Source organism: Oncorhynchus keta, chromosome 20 (assembly GCF_023373465.1).
Source record: "Oncorhynchus keta strain PuntledgeMale-10-30-2019 chromosome 20, Oket_V2, whole genome shotgun sequence".
In the NCBI taxonomy this organism is placed as follows: domain Eukaryota; kingdom Metazoa; phylum Chordata; class Actinopteri; order Salmoniformes; family Salmonidae; genus Oncorhynchus; species Oncorhynchus keta.
Window position 1 is genome coordinate 6,898,610 of NC_068440.1, and position 16,437 is coordinate 6,915,046.

At 44.6% G+C, this 16,437-nt stretch overlaps 1 protein-coding gene across 1 annotated transcript; it reads right to left on the reverse strand.

Annotated features, from left to right (window-relative positions):
- Positions 1-793: 793 nt before the first annotated feature.
- On the reverse strand, positions 794-16,356 carry LOC118399236 (kelch-like protein 31). The gene is made up of 6 exons (XM_035795154.2): positions 16,187-16,356; positions 5,848-6,621; positions 5,305-5,651; positions 4,650-4,949; positions 4,246-4,421; positions 794-4,117 (listed from the first exon to the last, which is right to left on the reverse strand). Exons 2-6 carry the CDS (start codon positions 6,287-6,289, stop codon positions 3,337-3,339), a joined length of 2,046 nt encoding a protein of 681 aa, XP_035651047.2. The 5' UTR covers positions 6,290-6,621; positions 16,187-16,356; the 3' UTR covers positions 794-3,336.
- Between the last annotated feature and the right edge of the window lie 81 nt (positions 16,357-16,437).

Below are 16,437 nucleotides of genomic sequence, written 5' to 3' on the forward strand. Positions count from 1 at the left end.
CAAAGATAAGACCGGCAATATTTAAGTTTGGTTGAAGTTCTACAGCTGCACCATGGTTGCATCATTGCCTGGTATGGCAACTGTTCAGCCTCTGACCGCAAGGCACTACAGAGTGTAGTGTGCAGGGCCCAGTACATCCCTGGGGCTAAGCTTCCTGCCATCAGGAGCTCTACGAGGTGGTGCCAGAAAGGCCTGATAGTCACATGGTTCTCTGCTACTGCACAGCCAGCAGTACAAGAGGCAAGGTCCTAAGGTCACTTTACCTCACCTACATGTACATTGACTCTACCAGTACCCCATGTATATAGCCTTGCTACTTTCATTTTATTTGAGTAAGTAACATTTTTAATTGCATTGTTGGTTAATGGCTTTTAAGCATTTGGCGCATGTGACAAATTAGATTTGTTTGCATGCAGTTCAGTCATCTGCCAAATGATGGCATTAATTTGAATGTCAGTATATTGAGTGTCAGAAGTAGATACTAGTTGGTTGTCTAGTTCAACCCCCAGTCTCATCACTTAAGAATGCCATTTGGAGTAAAGAATAGCTGTTTCCCAATGCTGGTCCTGGGGACCCAAAGGGTGTGCACATTTTCTGTTTTTGCTAGGGCAAAAACTAAAATGTGCACTTTGGCATCCCCAGGACCAGCATTTGCAAACACTGGTTTTCACCACTTAATCTGAGTTTACCATGGTTGTCTAGCTAAATATGACATGGACAAATGTGGTTATCCTGGTGTGGCAGCTTGTGTATACATTACCTGTGAGGGTTGATGTTAAAGAGACAAACACCATTTAGATCCAATTGGCTTTATTCAGTGAAACACCAAGGTTAGAGCCTCTGGCACCAGACAACACACTTTAACCCCCTGTGCCAGCCTCTGCTCACCTAAAATCAAAATTCAGTGATTTCTCCATTCAAATTAGCCTCATTAACATCAAATTGTAATGGTTGAGTCCTCAGCCCGCCACAACCCCTAGGTCTGCCTATCTTTAGGCGTTTCACTGATTCCATACCCTGGTAGCTTGTCATTGTATCACCTGGATGGAGGACGCTGATAGAACACACACGTGAGCAGGAGCTGAAATTCAGGGCCTAATTACAAAACGACCTGAACCAAATCTCTAAAGAGAAACTCATTTAATTTCCAAATCTGACTACTTAAGTCTGCCAAATATTACCAAAAAGGTCTGCTTTATTGTTATGTTGGATGTCTTTGGTAGGTGGGAATTCAGAGATCTATGAATCTGGGCCATAAATGTATCATACTAGTTTGCCAGGCCATGGTCTTGCTCATACATTCTCTACCTGTTTAAGTCAGTGGATGACATTGTAAAATTACTTTGCCTTATAAAGTTGTCTCCAGCAGTCATTGCAACTCTTGTATTACATTGCACTTAACATGTTTAAATACTGTTAATTTAACTTTACTTTTATTGAGCTAAACTACTTAATTTTACTGGAAATATTATTGCAATATTTGTCAAAAGCTTACGTCTCCATTTTAACACCGAAACACATTCACTCTATGTACATTTGCGTAATCATATAGTTCCACCTTGCTAACTGCAATACATATTTCATACATACCGCAAATGGATTGTCATTTTCACATTCATCAACCATAGGTTGATGCCTTCGGAAAGTATTTAGACCCCCCCCCCATTTTCTAAAATGGATTAAATAAAAAAAATCCTCAATCTACACACAACCCATAATTAAAAAGTGAATACAGGTTTTTAGCAAATGTATTAAAACAGATACCTTATTTACATAAGTAATCATACCCTTTCCTATGAGACTCGGGAGCTCAGGTGGATCCTGTTTCCATTGATCATCCTTGAGATGTTTCTACAACTTGATTGGAGTCTGCTTGTGGTAAATTCAATTGATTGGACATGATTTGGAAAGGGACACACCTGTCTATATAAGGTCCCACAACTAACAGTGCATGTCAGAGCATAAACAAGGCCACGAAGTCGAAGGAATTGTCCATAGAGCTCCAAGACAGGATTGTGTCGAGGCACAGGTCTGGGGAAGGGTACCAAATAATGTCTGCAGCATTGAAGGTCCCCAAGAACACAGTGGCCTCCATCATTCTTTATTGGAAGAAGTTTGGAACCACCAAGACTCTTCCTAGAGCTGGCCGCCTGGCCAAACTGTGCAATCTGGGGAGAAGGGCCTTGGTCAGGGAGGTGACCAAGAACACGATGGTCACTCTGACAGAGTTCATCTGTGGAGAAGAACCTTCCAGAAGGACAATCATCTCTGCAGCATTCCACCAATCATGTCATGTCTGCTCCCGCTCCCCCTCTCTGGTGCTCGAGGGCACACCTGTCACCATTGTTACGCGCAACAGCGCTTCTTGCTTCTCGTCTCCCAGCGTCTGTCCTCACAAATCAGGCCTTCGTGGTAGAGTGGCCAGACAGACTCCACTCCTCAGTAAAAGGTACATGACAGCCAGCTTGGAGTTTGCCAAAAGGCACCTAAAGGAGTCTCAGATCATGAGAAACAAGATTCTCTGGTCTGATGAAACCAAGATTGAACTCTTTGGCCTGAATGCCAAGCGTCAAGTCTGAGGAAACCTGTTACCATCCTTACGGTGAAGCATGGTGATGGCAGCATCATGCTGTTGGGATGTTTTTCAGCGGCAGGGACTGGGAGAATTGTCAGGATCGGAGCGAAGTACAGAGATACTTGATGAAAACCTGCTCCAGTGCGCTCAGCACCTCAGACTGGGGCGAAGGTTCACCTTCCAACAGGACAACGACCTTAAGCTCACAGCTAAGAAAATAGAGGAGTGGCTTTGGGACAAGTCTCTGAATGTCCTTGAGTGGCACAGCCAGAGCCCGATCGAGACCTGAAAATAGCTGTGCAGCAACGCTCCCCATCCAACCAGACAGAGCTTGAGAGGATCTGTAAAGAAGAATGGGAGAAACTCTCCAAATACATGTGCCAAGCTTGTTGCGTCATACCCAAGAAGACTCGAGGCTGTAATCGCTGCCGAAGGTGCTTCAACAAAGTACTGAGTAAAGGGTCTGAATACTTATGTAAGTGTCATATTTTAGATTTTATTTTTAATAAATTAGCAAAAATGTCTAAAATCCTATTTTTGCTTTGTCATTATGGGGTAGTGTGTGTGTAGATTGATGATAACAAACATGTAATACATTTTAGAATAAGTGAATAGTTATCCCTTCCATCTTTCCTGTTCTACGGCTCTGCTTCTCTATGGGCAGCTCTCTGTTCCTACCTCTCCTCAACTTCTTGCTCTCTGTCACTCCTCCCTTCTATCAACCTCCCTTCGCTCTCTTCACCTCTCTTCTTCTAAATCTCTCAGGCAGTGATGGGCTGTGGGACCACATGGCTCTTTCTCTGTGGCTGCTCCTCCTTGGTTGCTGGAGTGTTGTGGTGCTGTTGCCTGCGGGGGGTGTGGCGGGGTGGGAGGGTCAGGGCGCAGCAGGATACACCCACAGTGGCCTCGGGCAGATCCTCCCCCATGGACCAGCTGTCTGTTGCCGGGGTGTACTTCTGCACGGCCGCCTTGTAGCGCTTCTCGGCCTCGTTCCAGCCACCCATCAGGTAAAGCTGTTCCCCGAGGGGTGACAGGCCTGCCGTGCTCACGCCCAGGGGCAAGGGGGAGGCCCGGCTCCACTCACCGTTCTCTGGGGAGAACACCTCCATGGACAGGACGTCCACGCGGTCTCCGCTGGGGCCCAGCTGGCTACCACCCACCACGTACACCTTCCCTCCCAGGGTGGAGGAGCAGTGCCATCCTCGGGGGCTCGCCAGGCTGGCCTTCTCACTCCAGGTGTCCGTCTCAACGTTGTAGCAGGCCACGGAGCGCGAGTAGGCGCAGTTGATGTAGCCGCCGGACACCAGGATGTCTCCGGAGGGCAGCACGGCACTGGCGTGGCAGCAACGTGGCACCTCCATGGGCGTCTTGAGCTGCCAGGTATTGGAGGAGGGCAGGTAGCTCTCGGTGGTGGCCAGCAGGCCCTCCACGTTGCGGCCGCCAATGGCGTACAAGCGCCCACCAGTGGCCACCAGGCTGAAGTGGGTACGGCGCTGGCGCATGCTAGCCAGATGCAACCAGGTGTTGAAGCGAGGGTCGTACCTGAGGAGCAAGAGATGGACAGTGATTTGTCTAAAGTGAAATTAAATCTACCCATAATCAAGGAACAGTCAAGTATGCCACATAACACTGGCTCATTATATTTACAGTATGATACATTTACGGTGTACCTGCTGAGGGTGCTGACAGCGTGCTTGGCCTGGTTGCGTGCATCGTTCTGGTCCTCTCCTCCGGCTACGTACAGGAAGCCGTCCATCACAGCCACACACTGGTTGAAGCTCTTAGCGGGCAGCTGGGACAGGTGGCGCCAGGTGGCCACACCCTCACGTGGGTCTCTCCATAGCACCTGGAAGGGAACCAACGTCAACAACGTAGCACTTCTCATGTTGGATAATACGGTTGATTCACGGATGATACTGTTGAATCACGGATAATACTGTTGAATCAAGGATAATAATGTTGAATCATGGTGATTGGTGGTGCAGAAGTATTCTAAAATGTTGGTTTAATTCTTCATCATGCGTTTGACCTCTGCCTAATGTTTAGCCCACCATCAGATCTCCCCCACACTCACCACTCTACTCAGTGCCCGCTCGGTGACGGAGGGACGCCCCCCAACAGTCAGAAGGGTGGCCTGTCCGCCACGCACCTGCGTGCGGCGAGACTGCAGCGTGTTCTGTTGGTGGGGCAGCAGGTGGTAGTTCATGGCGTCCACCAGCAGGCGGTGGCAGTGAGGGTCCATCATCATTCTCGCCACAGGCTGGATCTCGCTGACCAGCTCGCTGGCAGGGATGGTCTCGAAGCGCACGTGGGACAGCAGTTCGGCGGCGTGCACCTGACGCTTGGGGTCGAAGTCCAGCCATTTCATGGCCAACTGTGGTCGAATGAAACCAGTTCTACACTTAGAATTCTGTTTGTTTTATAAATACCGCTCCCTCTCTGCCTCCTTGCTATGTCTCTCATCCCTACTGGTATTGTGTATTAATAACTATACATACAGTGAGTTATACTGACTGAGTATTTCTATTCATAGTAGGATGTCACAGTCTGGCAAGTGTCTGTGTACTAAGGTCATGTGGCTATATCATGTCCTTAACAGCTGGTCTGAGGCTGGATTTAGGTTGAGCTCAAAATGGCTGCATTTGGGGGTAGGGAACGAGGAGACCTGATCCTAGGTCAGTTATTACAGGCAGAAAAAGTAGGGTTAAAGCGTGGTGAGCGGAGCTGACCTGGAAGGCGGTGACTTCAGATGGCAGCAGCAGGCTGTCCTCCTGGAGGAAGGCTGTGATCTGTTCCAGGGTCAGCTGGTTGAACAGGGGCGTCTCGGTGAACGCGACAAAGTTCTCCAGCACAAAGCGGCGGGCCGCGTCGCGCACGGGAAACAGGCCGTAGGCGGCGGCGATGTTCCACACGTATACGCACGTCTGCACGTTCATCTCGGCCAGCAGGAAGTCCATGCACATCTGGAGCAACTGGGGGATCTGGAGGGTGGCAGCGGCGGACACAGTGCAGCCGATGGTGTACAGGGACATGTGGACGCGGCCCAGGTAGGCGAAGGTGATCACGTTGGCCAGGCCTGGGAATAAGTGGAAAACATCATCGCTTTATCCATGTGTTTTTGTCTATTGATGCGGACTTTGAGAAATATTTGGACTGAACACATAGTCCCTTAAGTTCCCAAACAAGACTCTTGCTGCTGCCTCTAATAGATAGATAATAGATACCTCTGATAGATAGCAGCTATATGTTAGGCGGGTTAGTTTGAAACCTACCGAGGGGGGAGAGTGAAGGTAACTCTAGACGCTTCATTCCGGGGTCCTTGGCCAGGATCTCCCGGAAGTACCGGCTGACGGAGGAAATGACCAGCTTGTGCACGTCGAAGGCCTTGGTCTTACAGGCCAGCTCCAGGTCGGTGAGGAAGCGCTCCTGGCGCATGCGGCTCACCTCCTCCAGCAGGGCGTTTCCGTGGAGGGGGCGGGTCACTTCACAGCCCAGGCCCAGGCCCTTCTCTCCGGGCTTGATGACAGGAGGGGGCAGGGGGAGGTTGAAATGGTTAAGCTGTACGATGTCCAGTGCGGCCATCTCCTCGATCTTCTTCACACCTTCCACCACCACCACTCCTCCTGCCATCTGTGTGGTGACAGTGGTTACCTGGGAGACGACTGGCTCCGGGGTAATCTTCTTTGTGCGATTGGCCTTCTTCTTGGGGGCCATGGCGACGGTTACTTTGACAGTATGGTTTTAAAGGTTTTGGTTCTTGAGCGCTGACTGAAGCACTGAGGGATGAGGACTCTTACTCACTTGCTGACGGACCAACTAATCAACAAACTGACAAAACGGACTCTTTACTGACTGTGATAAGGTGGACTTTCTTTACTGATGAACACAACCACTGAAACACTGAAGAACAGTCAGACAGATTAGACTGGCTGGAGGGTTAACTATGTATTCCTACTGCTGACAGAAGGGGTTCGAAGAGGACAGATTGACAGACACGGTGTTTAGGTGGGTTTGTTTGTTTGTTTCAGTGAGACAGCACACAGGACCTGAAAAAAAAGAGAAAAAGCACTGAGTATCACAGAGAAAAAGACCATGGCAACACAATAACATCATACTGTATACTCTTTAAAAAAGAGGGGGATGTGACTGACAGGTGCGGGTGTTGGGGGGGGGGCTTCCGGCTTCCAGAAATCCAGTGTCAGGTTCATGGTTTATAGCAGCCAGATGTGCTTGTATTCGTACTCACACACCGACTCCCAGTGTATTTCAGCAGCAGAACAAATGGGAATCTAATTAATGTTTTAAATGACCCTATAGAAGAACTTGAGAAATACGAGGGGAGTTTTCCTGAGGTAAGTTTAGCCACACTATGTAAGGCTCTGCTTAAATTAGCCAACTTCCCTTAGAACCGTAGATTGTTGTACTACTAAGCACATTTGAAAAATATGACTATTTATATTCCCTTAGTTTCCTCTGACTCTTTTAGTAGTTTTGAATTTGAAATTCTGTATAAAAGTTGTTTATACATGCTGTGTATACATGTTTCTTCCAAAAAAATGTAAACTTAATTTCAAAGTTTCACTCATCACAGCAAATTAAGCAACACATACCTGGAAAAATACACACATCTCGCTAGCTCAAATGTATTTAGAAAGCTATTTTTACATCAGCTGATGTCACAAAGTGCTGTACAGAAACCCAGCCTAAAACCCCAAATAGCAAGCAATGCAGATATAGAAGCATGGTGGCTAGGAAAAAACTCCCTAGAAAGGTAGGAACATAGGAAGAAACCTAGAGAGGAACCAGGCTCTGAGGGGTGGCCAGTCCTCTTATGGCTGTTCTGGGTGGAGATTATGGCACATTCAGTCACAGACACACAAGATATGCTCATGTCACCTAAAAACACACTAAGGACAAAGCAAGCATGACAGCGTCCCTGTTGCTTGGATTATTACCCAGTATACCCCCTCTCTGGTTCCTCATCATACCCTCCCAGTGATTTGACTCACTACACCAAAATAACCTTAATTTATCACTTATCACTTTGTAAACAAACACAGAAGGACAAGCTGTGGCTGTGGCCTTCATCGACATAAAACTCTGATCTCTATGGTGGCTTTGCCTCCCTGTTACAGGATACAGTCCAGGCCCAGTTACCATTGACACTCAAGCAATTCACCCCATTCGCTCTGACAACAGGACAGGCAGGGACATATACAATCACTTTGTATTCAGAGGCAATACAAAAAGGATCCCAGGCAATTAAAAGGGTCATACGGAGGAACAACGTAATCATGACTCGCCCTTTGATTACAAAAAGGTATGGATCATTATCATCAACATTAAAGGACCAAAGCTTGGAAATGCTCCTGCTACTCTGTTATTTAAAATATATATATATATATATATATTACCTATCCTGATGCCTAGTCACATGCCTTACCCTGCCTTCGTGTACATATCTACCTCAAATACCTCGTACTTCTGCACATTGATCTGGTACTGGTACTCCCTGTATAAAGCTTCATTCTTGTGTATTTTATTCCCTGTGTTATTATTTTTAACTATGCATTGTTGGGAAAGGGGTCGTAAGTTTGTATTTCACAGTAATGTCTACAGCTTTTGTATTCTGCGCATGTGACAAATAAAATTAGACTTAATTTGATTTGTTGTGAAATTGACCCGAGTGTTCTACTCTGGGCAAAGAGTCTCATTTTGCTCCATGCCTCTGTTTTTAATTTTTTATTAATCTGCTGTGAAATATCACTAGGTTTGTAAAAAGCATGTTGAATTTCTGTTTCCATTCGTACATGTTTGTGTGAAAAGACATTTTTTTACTCTCTCTCAAAAACCAAATCAGATGTTTCACTCCATGCTGCTGATGTTCTCAGTAAACAGAATATATTTCCATGGCTAGAGCGTATAACAGTATGTCAGAGTGCAGGTGCTTTCCACCACGTGCGTAATGAAAACACGAAAAAACGGAAATCAACTCTCAGCCAACGCTATTTATGTCCAGACTGTTGTTTAAAGATCACCCGCAGAAACAGTGGATATATGGGTCACCGATCATCCTTGACCTATCAAAATGGTGTACATCTCCTCAATGTGCTATGATATATTAAGTACCAGTTTTAAGTGACAGGCTTAGGCATTTCATTTAATAAATAGATGTGGTGCTATTGTTGGTTCCCTTGATGACGTCTGATTTTGTGATACTGTTTTGTCTTTGCCATGGGGCGCCCAGTGTGGAGGATGACACAGCAGCTGTGACTCCCACCAACCTTGGTTCCAGATATTTGTGAGGGTTATGTGCCATGTGAAGGTTCTTTTCATTTGATGCCATCCCATCACATTGTTAGCTACACTGGTAGAATTTTGTTGAATATTCTAAGGCCTTTGTAAATGGCTTCCTTTGGTGGTCAGGTTCTTGCACACCAGGAGAGACGATCTAAGAAAGGGATCTCAGATATATCAGGTACTTTCTTAAGCAGCCTAAACTTGCATTGTTGACGTTTCAAGGTGGATGCTTATCTTAACTTGCACTTTTCTCAATGCCTGGCAGATGAACAATTTAGGTCAGACTCTCAGGGATCTCTTTCCCCCATCATTCCAATAGCTCTCATCTCTGGACCAGCTATAGGTCAGTAACGGTAGGCTATAATTTTGGTACCCAGAACAAATCTTACGTAAGGGGTGGCCTTTCGCCTCTGGCCATCTACTCGATTTTGTAAAGTCTTTTACTACTAGTAGTAGTGGTATAGTACATCACTGGTGACTGCTGTTTCATCTCTTTGGGGGGGGTCTGACAGTTCTAATTCCTGATTCTAGGGTTGGCGACATCCTCCTAGGTGGCTCCTCACACCCTCCCTTTGGCCTGTAACTAACTCTAACTGTGTCAGCTCTCTTTCATATGACACCAGCAACAGCTGCTATCCTGTCCCCATCTCCATGTGAGGGGAACACAGCTCAGTCACAGGCATCGTTCACTGGACTGACCGGGGCTATTTTAAAACACAAAGTTCAGAGAAAAACTCTACAAGGTAGTTGAGGTCTGAGGCAGAGTTTATTGTTGGGAGGATGGGGTGTTGGCTACTTCTCAAATGTGTATTGGTGTGTGCAGAGCCGGCCCTAGCTACTAAGCAATAGCTTGGGGCCCGACCAAAAGAAACCAGGCAGGGTCTCAACTTACTGTTGAGAGTTAGAATAGTTGAACACACAAGGTGCGATTTCTAAATTTGGTTGTGCATCAGCAGTTTTTCCCTCGTTATGTCAGCAACTGACAGTCACTCAATTGGCCCATGTCAGCCACAATTGCTTAGATTGGTAAATTAGTCTTGCCAGCTATCTGAACTTGTAGTAATCATGGTTGAATTACCGACCGGGCACACTAGGGGTCATGTAAAAATTTGCTTCATCTGCCAATCCGGACTCGTGCGTCAAAGTGCTGAGTTTTGATGTGTGGAGATTTTTTGAGATTGCAAAGACTTGGCTCTACTTTTTCAATTGAAAGTATTTTTCCCACATTTAGTTACGTAACAGCCTTATTCTAAAATGGATCAATCTACACACAATACCCCATAGAATGTTAATATTATGTAGAGTAATAGTGACGACATGAAAACTCTGAAATAACACATATGGAATAATAAGGTAACCAAAAAAAGTGTCAGAAGATTTTAGATTCTTCAAAGTAGCCACCCTTTGCCTTGATTACAGCTTTGCACACCCTTGGTATTCTCTCAATCAGCTTAACCTGGAATGCTTTTCCAACAGTCTTGAAGGAGTTCCCACATATGCTGGGCACTTGTCAGCTGCTTTTCCTTCACTCTGCGGTCCAACTCATCCCAAACATTTCAATTGGGTTGAGGTCAGGTGATTCACGCAGTCTCCTCTGAACAGTTGATTTTGAGATGTGTCTGTTACTTGAACTCTGAAGCTTTTATTTGGGCTGCAATCATAGGTGCAGTTAACTCTAATGAACTTATCCTCTGCAACAGAGGTAACTCTGGGTCTTCCTTTCCTGTGGCGGTCTTCATGAGAGCCAGTTTCATCGTAGCACTTGATGGTTTTTGCGACTGCACTGGAAGATTTTTTGGGGGATCGAATGACCTTCATGTTTTAATGTAATGATGGACTGTCGTTTCTCTGTTTATTTGAGCCGTTCTTGCCGTAATATGGACTTGGTCTTTTACAAAATAGGGCAATCTTCTGTATACCACCCCTACCTTGTCACAACACAACTGATTGGCTTAAACACATTAAGAAGGAACTAAATTCCACAAATGAACTTAACAAGGCACACTTGTTAATTGAAATTCATTCCAGGTGACTACCTCATGAAGCTGGTTGAGAGAATGCCAAGGATGTGCAAAACTGTCATCAAGGCAAAGGGTGGCAACTTTGAATAATCTCAAATATAAAATATATTTAAATTTGTTTAACACTTTTTTGTTTAATACATGATTCCTTACGTGTTATTTCATAGTTTTGATGTGTTGACTATTATTGTACAATGTAGAAAATAGTTTTAAAAGATAAAGAAAACCCCTTGAATGAGACTTGAAATTGAGTTTAGGTGCATCCGGTTTCAATTGATCATCCTTGAGATGTTTCTACAACTTGATTGGAGTCTGCTTGTGGTAAATTCAATTGATTGGACATGATTTGGAAAGGGACACACCTGTCTATATAAGTTCCCACAACTAACAGTGCATGTCAGAGCATAAATAAGGCCACGAAGTCGAAGGAATTGTCCATAGAGCTCCAAGACAGGATTGTGTCGAGGCACAGATCTGGGGAAGGGTACCAAAAAATGTCTGCAGCATTGAAGGTCCCCAAGAACACAGTGGCCTCCATCATTCTTTATTGGAAGAAGTTTGGAACCACCAAAACTCTTCCTAGAGCTGGCCAAACTGTGCAATCTGGGGAGAAGGGCCTTGGTCAGGGAGGTGACCAAGAACACGATGGTCACTCTGACAGAGTTCCAGAGTTCCTCTGTGGAGAAGGAAGAACCTTCCAGAAAGACAATCATCTCTGCAGCATTCCACCAATCATGCCTGCTCCCGCTCCCCCTCTCTGGCGCTCGAGGGCACACCTGTCACCATTGTTACGCGCAACAGCGCTTCTTGCTTCTCGTCTCCCAGCGTCTGTCCTCACAAATCAGGCCTTCATGGTAGAGTGGCCAGACAGATTCCACTCCTCAGTAAAAGGCACATGACAGCCAGCTTGGAGTTTGCCAAAAGGTACCTAAAGGTGTCTCAGATCATGAGAAACAAGATTCTCTGGTCTGATGAAACCAAGATTGAACTCTTTGGCCTGAATGACAAGCGTCAAGTCTGGAGAAAACCTGTTACCATCCTTACGGTGAAGCATGGTGGTGGCAGCATCATGCTGTTGGGATGTTTTTCAGCGGCAGGGACTGGGAGACTTGTCAGGATCGGAGCAAAGTACAGAGATACTTGATGAAAACCTGCTTCAGTGCGCTCAGCACCCCAGACTGGGGCGAAGGTTCACCTTCCAACAGGACAATGACCTTAAGCTCATAGCTAAGAAAATAGAGGAGTGGCTATGGGACAAGTCTCTGAATGTCCTTGAGTGGCCCAGCCAGAGCCCGGACTTGAACCTGATCGAACATCTCTTGGAGAGACCTGAAAATAGCTGTGCAGCAACGCTCCCCATCCAACCAGACAGAGCATGAGAGGATCTGCGGAGAAGAAGGGGAGAAACTCCCCCAAATACAGGTGTGCCAAGCTTGTAGCGTCATACCCAAGAAGACTTGAGGCTGTAATCACTGCCAAAGATCCTTCAACAAAGTACTGAGTAAAGGATCTGAATACTTATGTAAATGTGATATCTGTTTTTTTTATTTTATAAAAAACAATTTAATCAATTTTAGAACACGGCTGTAACGTAACCAAATGTGATAATAGGAAATGTGGAAAGAGTCAAGGGGTCTGATTACTTTCTGAATGCACTGTATTCAGGCTCGTCACACTGCTGGGGAAGGACTTCTACTTCATCTCAGAAGTTATGTTCTGTGAGGTAATGCAATGTGGTATTGGATATTTTTGTGTTTTATAAGTGTACATTTTTTCAGTCAATGCACCATCTCTGTGTGCATTCTTATGTTACAGGTCACATTGTGGATTATGCAGAAGCATGAGGGGTTTAGTTTGGCAAGGCTGTACTTAGTTATCCTTACACATATTGCCTCCCCATAACTTTTTAAAATGTTATTTCACTATTTGGTTGCATCTGCATGTTCATTTGAGAGGCTAAGCGGTCCATATCGGAGCTAGCCAACATTCTCTGCCTTGTCCGATGTACTGTACATCGTGTTCAACTGTAATCATCATTAGTGTGGTTAGGTAGGTTCAACCTAAAATGTATTGTTCCTCTATCGTATTGAAGTCCAGGTATCTTGATATTCAATTGTCTTGAAAGGGAAAGATGCACATCCCCATTGACATGTAGGCTTTTTATTTTGTATGTATGCAATGCCATCGTCATATTGAAGCACCAGCACACCAGTCTTACAGTATGTCTCGCTCATCACGTCACGTACATCTCGTCAATGTGTTATAGTTGCACATAGGATTTCATAACTGTTTTGTTTTCTTAAAATATAGCCTATATTTCTTATTTTCCTCTTACTGTTTAGGGGTCTGCTTCTTGTTACTTTGTTAGCACTTGGCTCAAAGTAGCCAAAGGGTTTGTTTACTTACATAGTAATAAGGTCAGACACGCAGTGTATACTCTAACCATTTAATGCACATGTGCTCTAGGGCCTCCATGGAATGAGTTTGCCACGTGCTCCAGGCCCTCCATGGAATGAGTTTGCCACGTGCTCCAGGCCCTCCATGGAATGAGTTTACCACCTGCTCTAGGGCCTCCATGGAATGAGTTTGCCACGTGCTCCAGGCCCTCCATGGAATGAGTTTGACACCCCTGATTGAATGGAAAGAACCTACATTTCAGCACCTTTTTCAGGGAGGGTTGAGGAACCCACATTGGCTGCTTTTACACAGGCAGCCCATTTCTAATTATTTTCCTACTAATTGGTCTTTTGACCAATTATTATTTATGGAAATAGTTTAGAATTGGGCTTCCTGTGTTAAAACAGCCATAGTGCTGAACCTTGGTTAATTATATTACCCTAAATGGTTGGAAGTATACAGAAATGTATTACTTAATTTTTGTAGGTCAGCATCTCAATTTGGTGTGGGGTGGGGGGCATATCTACTCATTGTATTTGTTTTCTAAAGTGTCAAACATCTGCTACACGATAGCAGATCACTGAGACGTGACTTTTTTACAACAGCTAATTATTTTGGTCTGGTATCTGCCAGGAGGGACGATGATAGTTTTCTTTTGGATAGCCTGTAATGTCTCTTCCCTGTATACAAGGAAATAAAATCTGTTCGCTCAAATATTTCACTGTCATTTTCAGTTATCAACCTACGGATACAGGACATCAAGGACTTGCTTTCGCCTTGGTAATATTCTGGCGACAAACTTCAGTTCCACATTATGACAGTAGAGCTCACTCACCCAAGTGACAAATGACAGCAGAAACAGATGCTTTTCGAGAAATTGCAGTACCATGGGTTAGATATATACATCTTTGATAGCTGAATTGGCTTTACCACGAATTAGCATTGCATTTATTTGCAGTGCTGCCATTTACTTTCCACTCAAGGTTTGCTTCAGCAGAGGCTACCACTGTGCTGTAGGCTTTTGGTAATGTGAGAAGCTGTGGGTACATTTATAAGCTCGCTAGTTGTAGAGCAAACGAGTTGTGCTAGCTAGTTATGCAGCCTATCATGTGATATACGGAATGGCAGATTGCTAGCTCAATACGTTTGTTATCAAAAGTAACTAGTGGAGATGTGAAACAGTTGTTTATACTTTGGCTAAAACCGAGCTTTTATATTAGTTTTTTTTTTTTTGCTATACAGACAATCTAAAACCGCACACCTCTGAAAACAAGCCATCTTGACCAACTAACAGCTAATTATAATAGCTAGCTAGCTAAAACAATGATGAGGGAGGGTGTGAGCTCAGACATCCACACAGAGACGTTTTTCACACTGTGAGCATTTTTACAACATGTGGTCACAATCACAACACAATCAGAACGACCGGGAAATATTTCACGCTGGGAAGATTTTTACATGTCACAGGGCACGTGCCCAGGGCCCCTGACCTCCAGGGGGTCCCCATTGAGTTTGTTTGGCACTCTTACTCAGATATCATATTAACATAGCATAAGTCGGGGCAAAATGTGTAGAATTTTAGAACATTTTCTTTAAAATTGCTAAATGTTCACTATGCCCCATGGCAAAATGTGTAGAATTGCAGGCAATTAGCTGTTAAACTGCAAATTATTTTCTCCACCCCATGGCACAATGAGTAGAATTCTCTCCACACAATGGGAACATGTTTAGAGTAACAGCAAAAGTGCTTTAAAATGGTAAAAATCTTCTCTATGTTCCATGGAAAAATGTATAGAATTGCAGGAAATTAACTCTAAAGCATAGGGCCTCCAAAAGGCTAGGGCTTGCTCTGGGACTGTGCCAAAACATCACTGAAAATGTGTCTTGAGGATGAGGAGAGTCAGAATTGGAAGACAAGAAGGATCATAATATGAAGGAAAGATTTACTACCAAATCCTATGAAAAATATCAAATGGTTTATATTTTAAATTTAACTAGGCAAGTCAGTTCAGAACAAATTCTTATTTACAATGACGGCCTTACAGGGGAACAGTGGCTTAACTGCCTTGCTCGGGGATTGGATCTAAAAACCTTTCGGTTAATGGCCGAAAGCTCTAACCACTAGGCTACCTGCCTTCCCTCTGTTAGCAACCTTTCAGTTACTGACGCAATGCTCAAACCACTAGGCTACCTGCCGCCCCCAGACGTTTTGTTTAGGAACAGAGAACAGTTTATAACTCTAAGGCAAAAGGAGGAAAGAAATTAAAATGGGGCATGAACGTCTGAAAAATAGCAGAGATGGAATAAAAGTCGGCGGGAATGATATTGGAACATGGCCGAGGTATCTGAGTAGGTGACACCATGACAAAACATCTCTGTGTGGTACACAATGCCATCGTGTGCCTGACTCCCACCTCCCCAGTGTCAGAATTCCTTTGTGTATCTCCAGAGTCCAGAGATTATTTATAGATGTTGAGGTCAGAGCTGGAATGAGTTACCCCTCCCAAGTAGGCTATCACTTGTATGCATCCTGATATCAATTTGACCTCGCATTAAATGTGTTTGTGCTGTGAGTGTTTGTGAAAAAAAAATGCAATTTCAGATTCTACATGGTGCCTAGTTGAGGCTAAAATGAATGCGTTTACATCCACTTTTTTTTAGGTGATTAAGTGCTTGAAAGGGGACTTATTTGGGTGTCTGCACACTTTGTATTTTGTGTTACTGGCGATGGTTAAATTGTACAGTTCTGGTGAAATTCAAAAGCTCAGCAGTTCAACTTAAGCATATTACATATAAATGCTTTATGATTAGGCTGTCTAATCAAGTTGGATAAATCATTACTCAAATTAGACATGCAAATAATTTGATGAAAAATTCAGTCAATATGCTTTACCTCTCTCTCTCTCTCTCTCTCCACTCACTCTTCTTCCTTATCTTTCCACGTTTCTCTCTTCGCTTTCTTTCGCTTTGTTGATTTTTGCTCACAGGTTACTCTCTCTTCCTCTTTCCTCCGTCCCTCCGTCCGCTGTCTGTCTGTGGACTTTGGTTCAGTGTTTGAGTGATTCAGGGTCCAACCAAGTCTATGAAATGAGACACCCTCCCTCCCTAATTTCTAGCTCCCACCACCTACAACTCCAAATACAG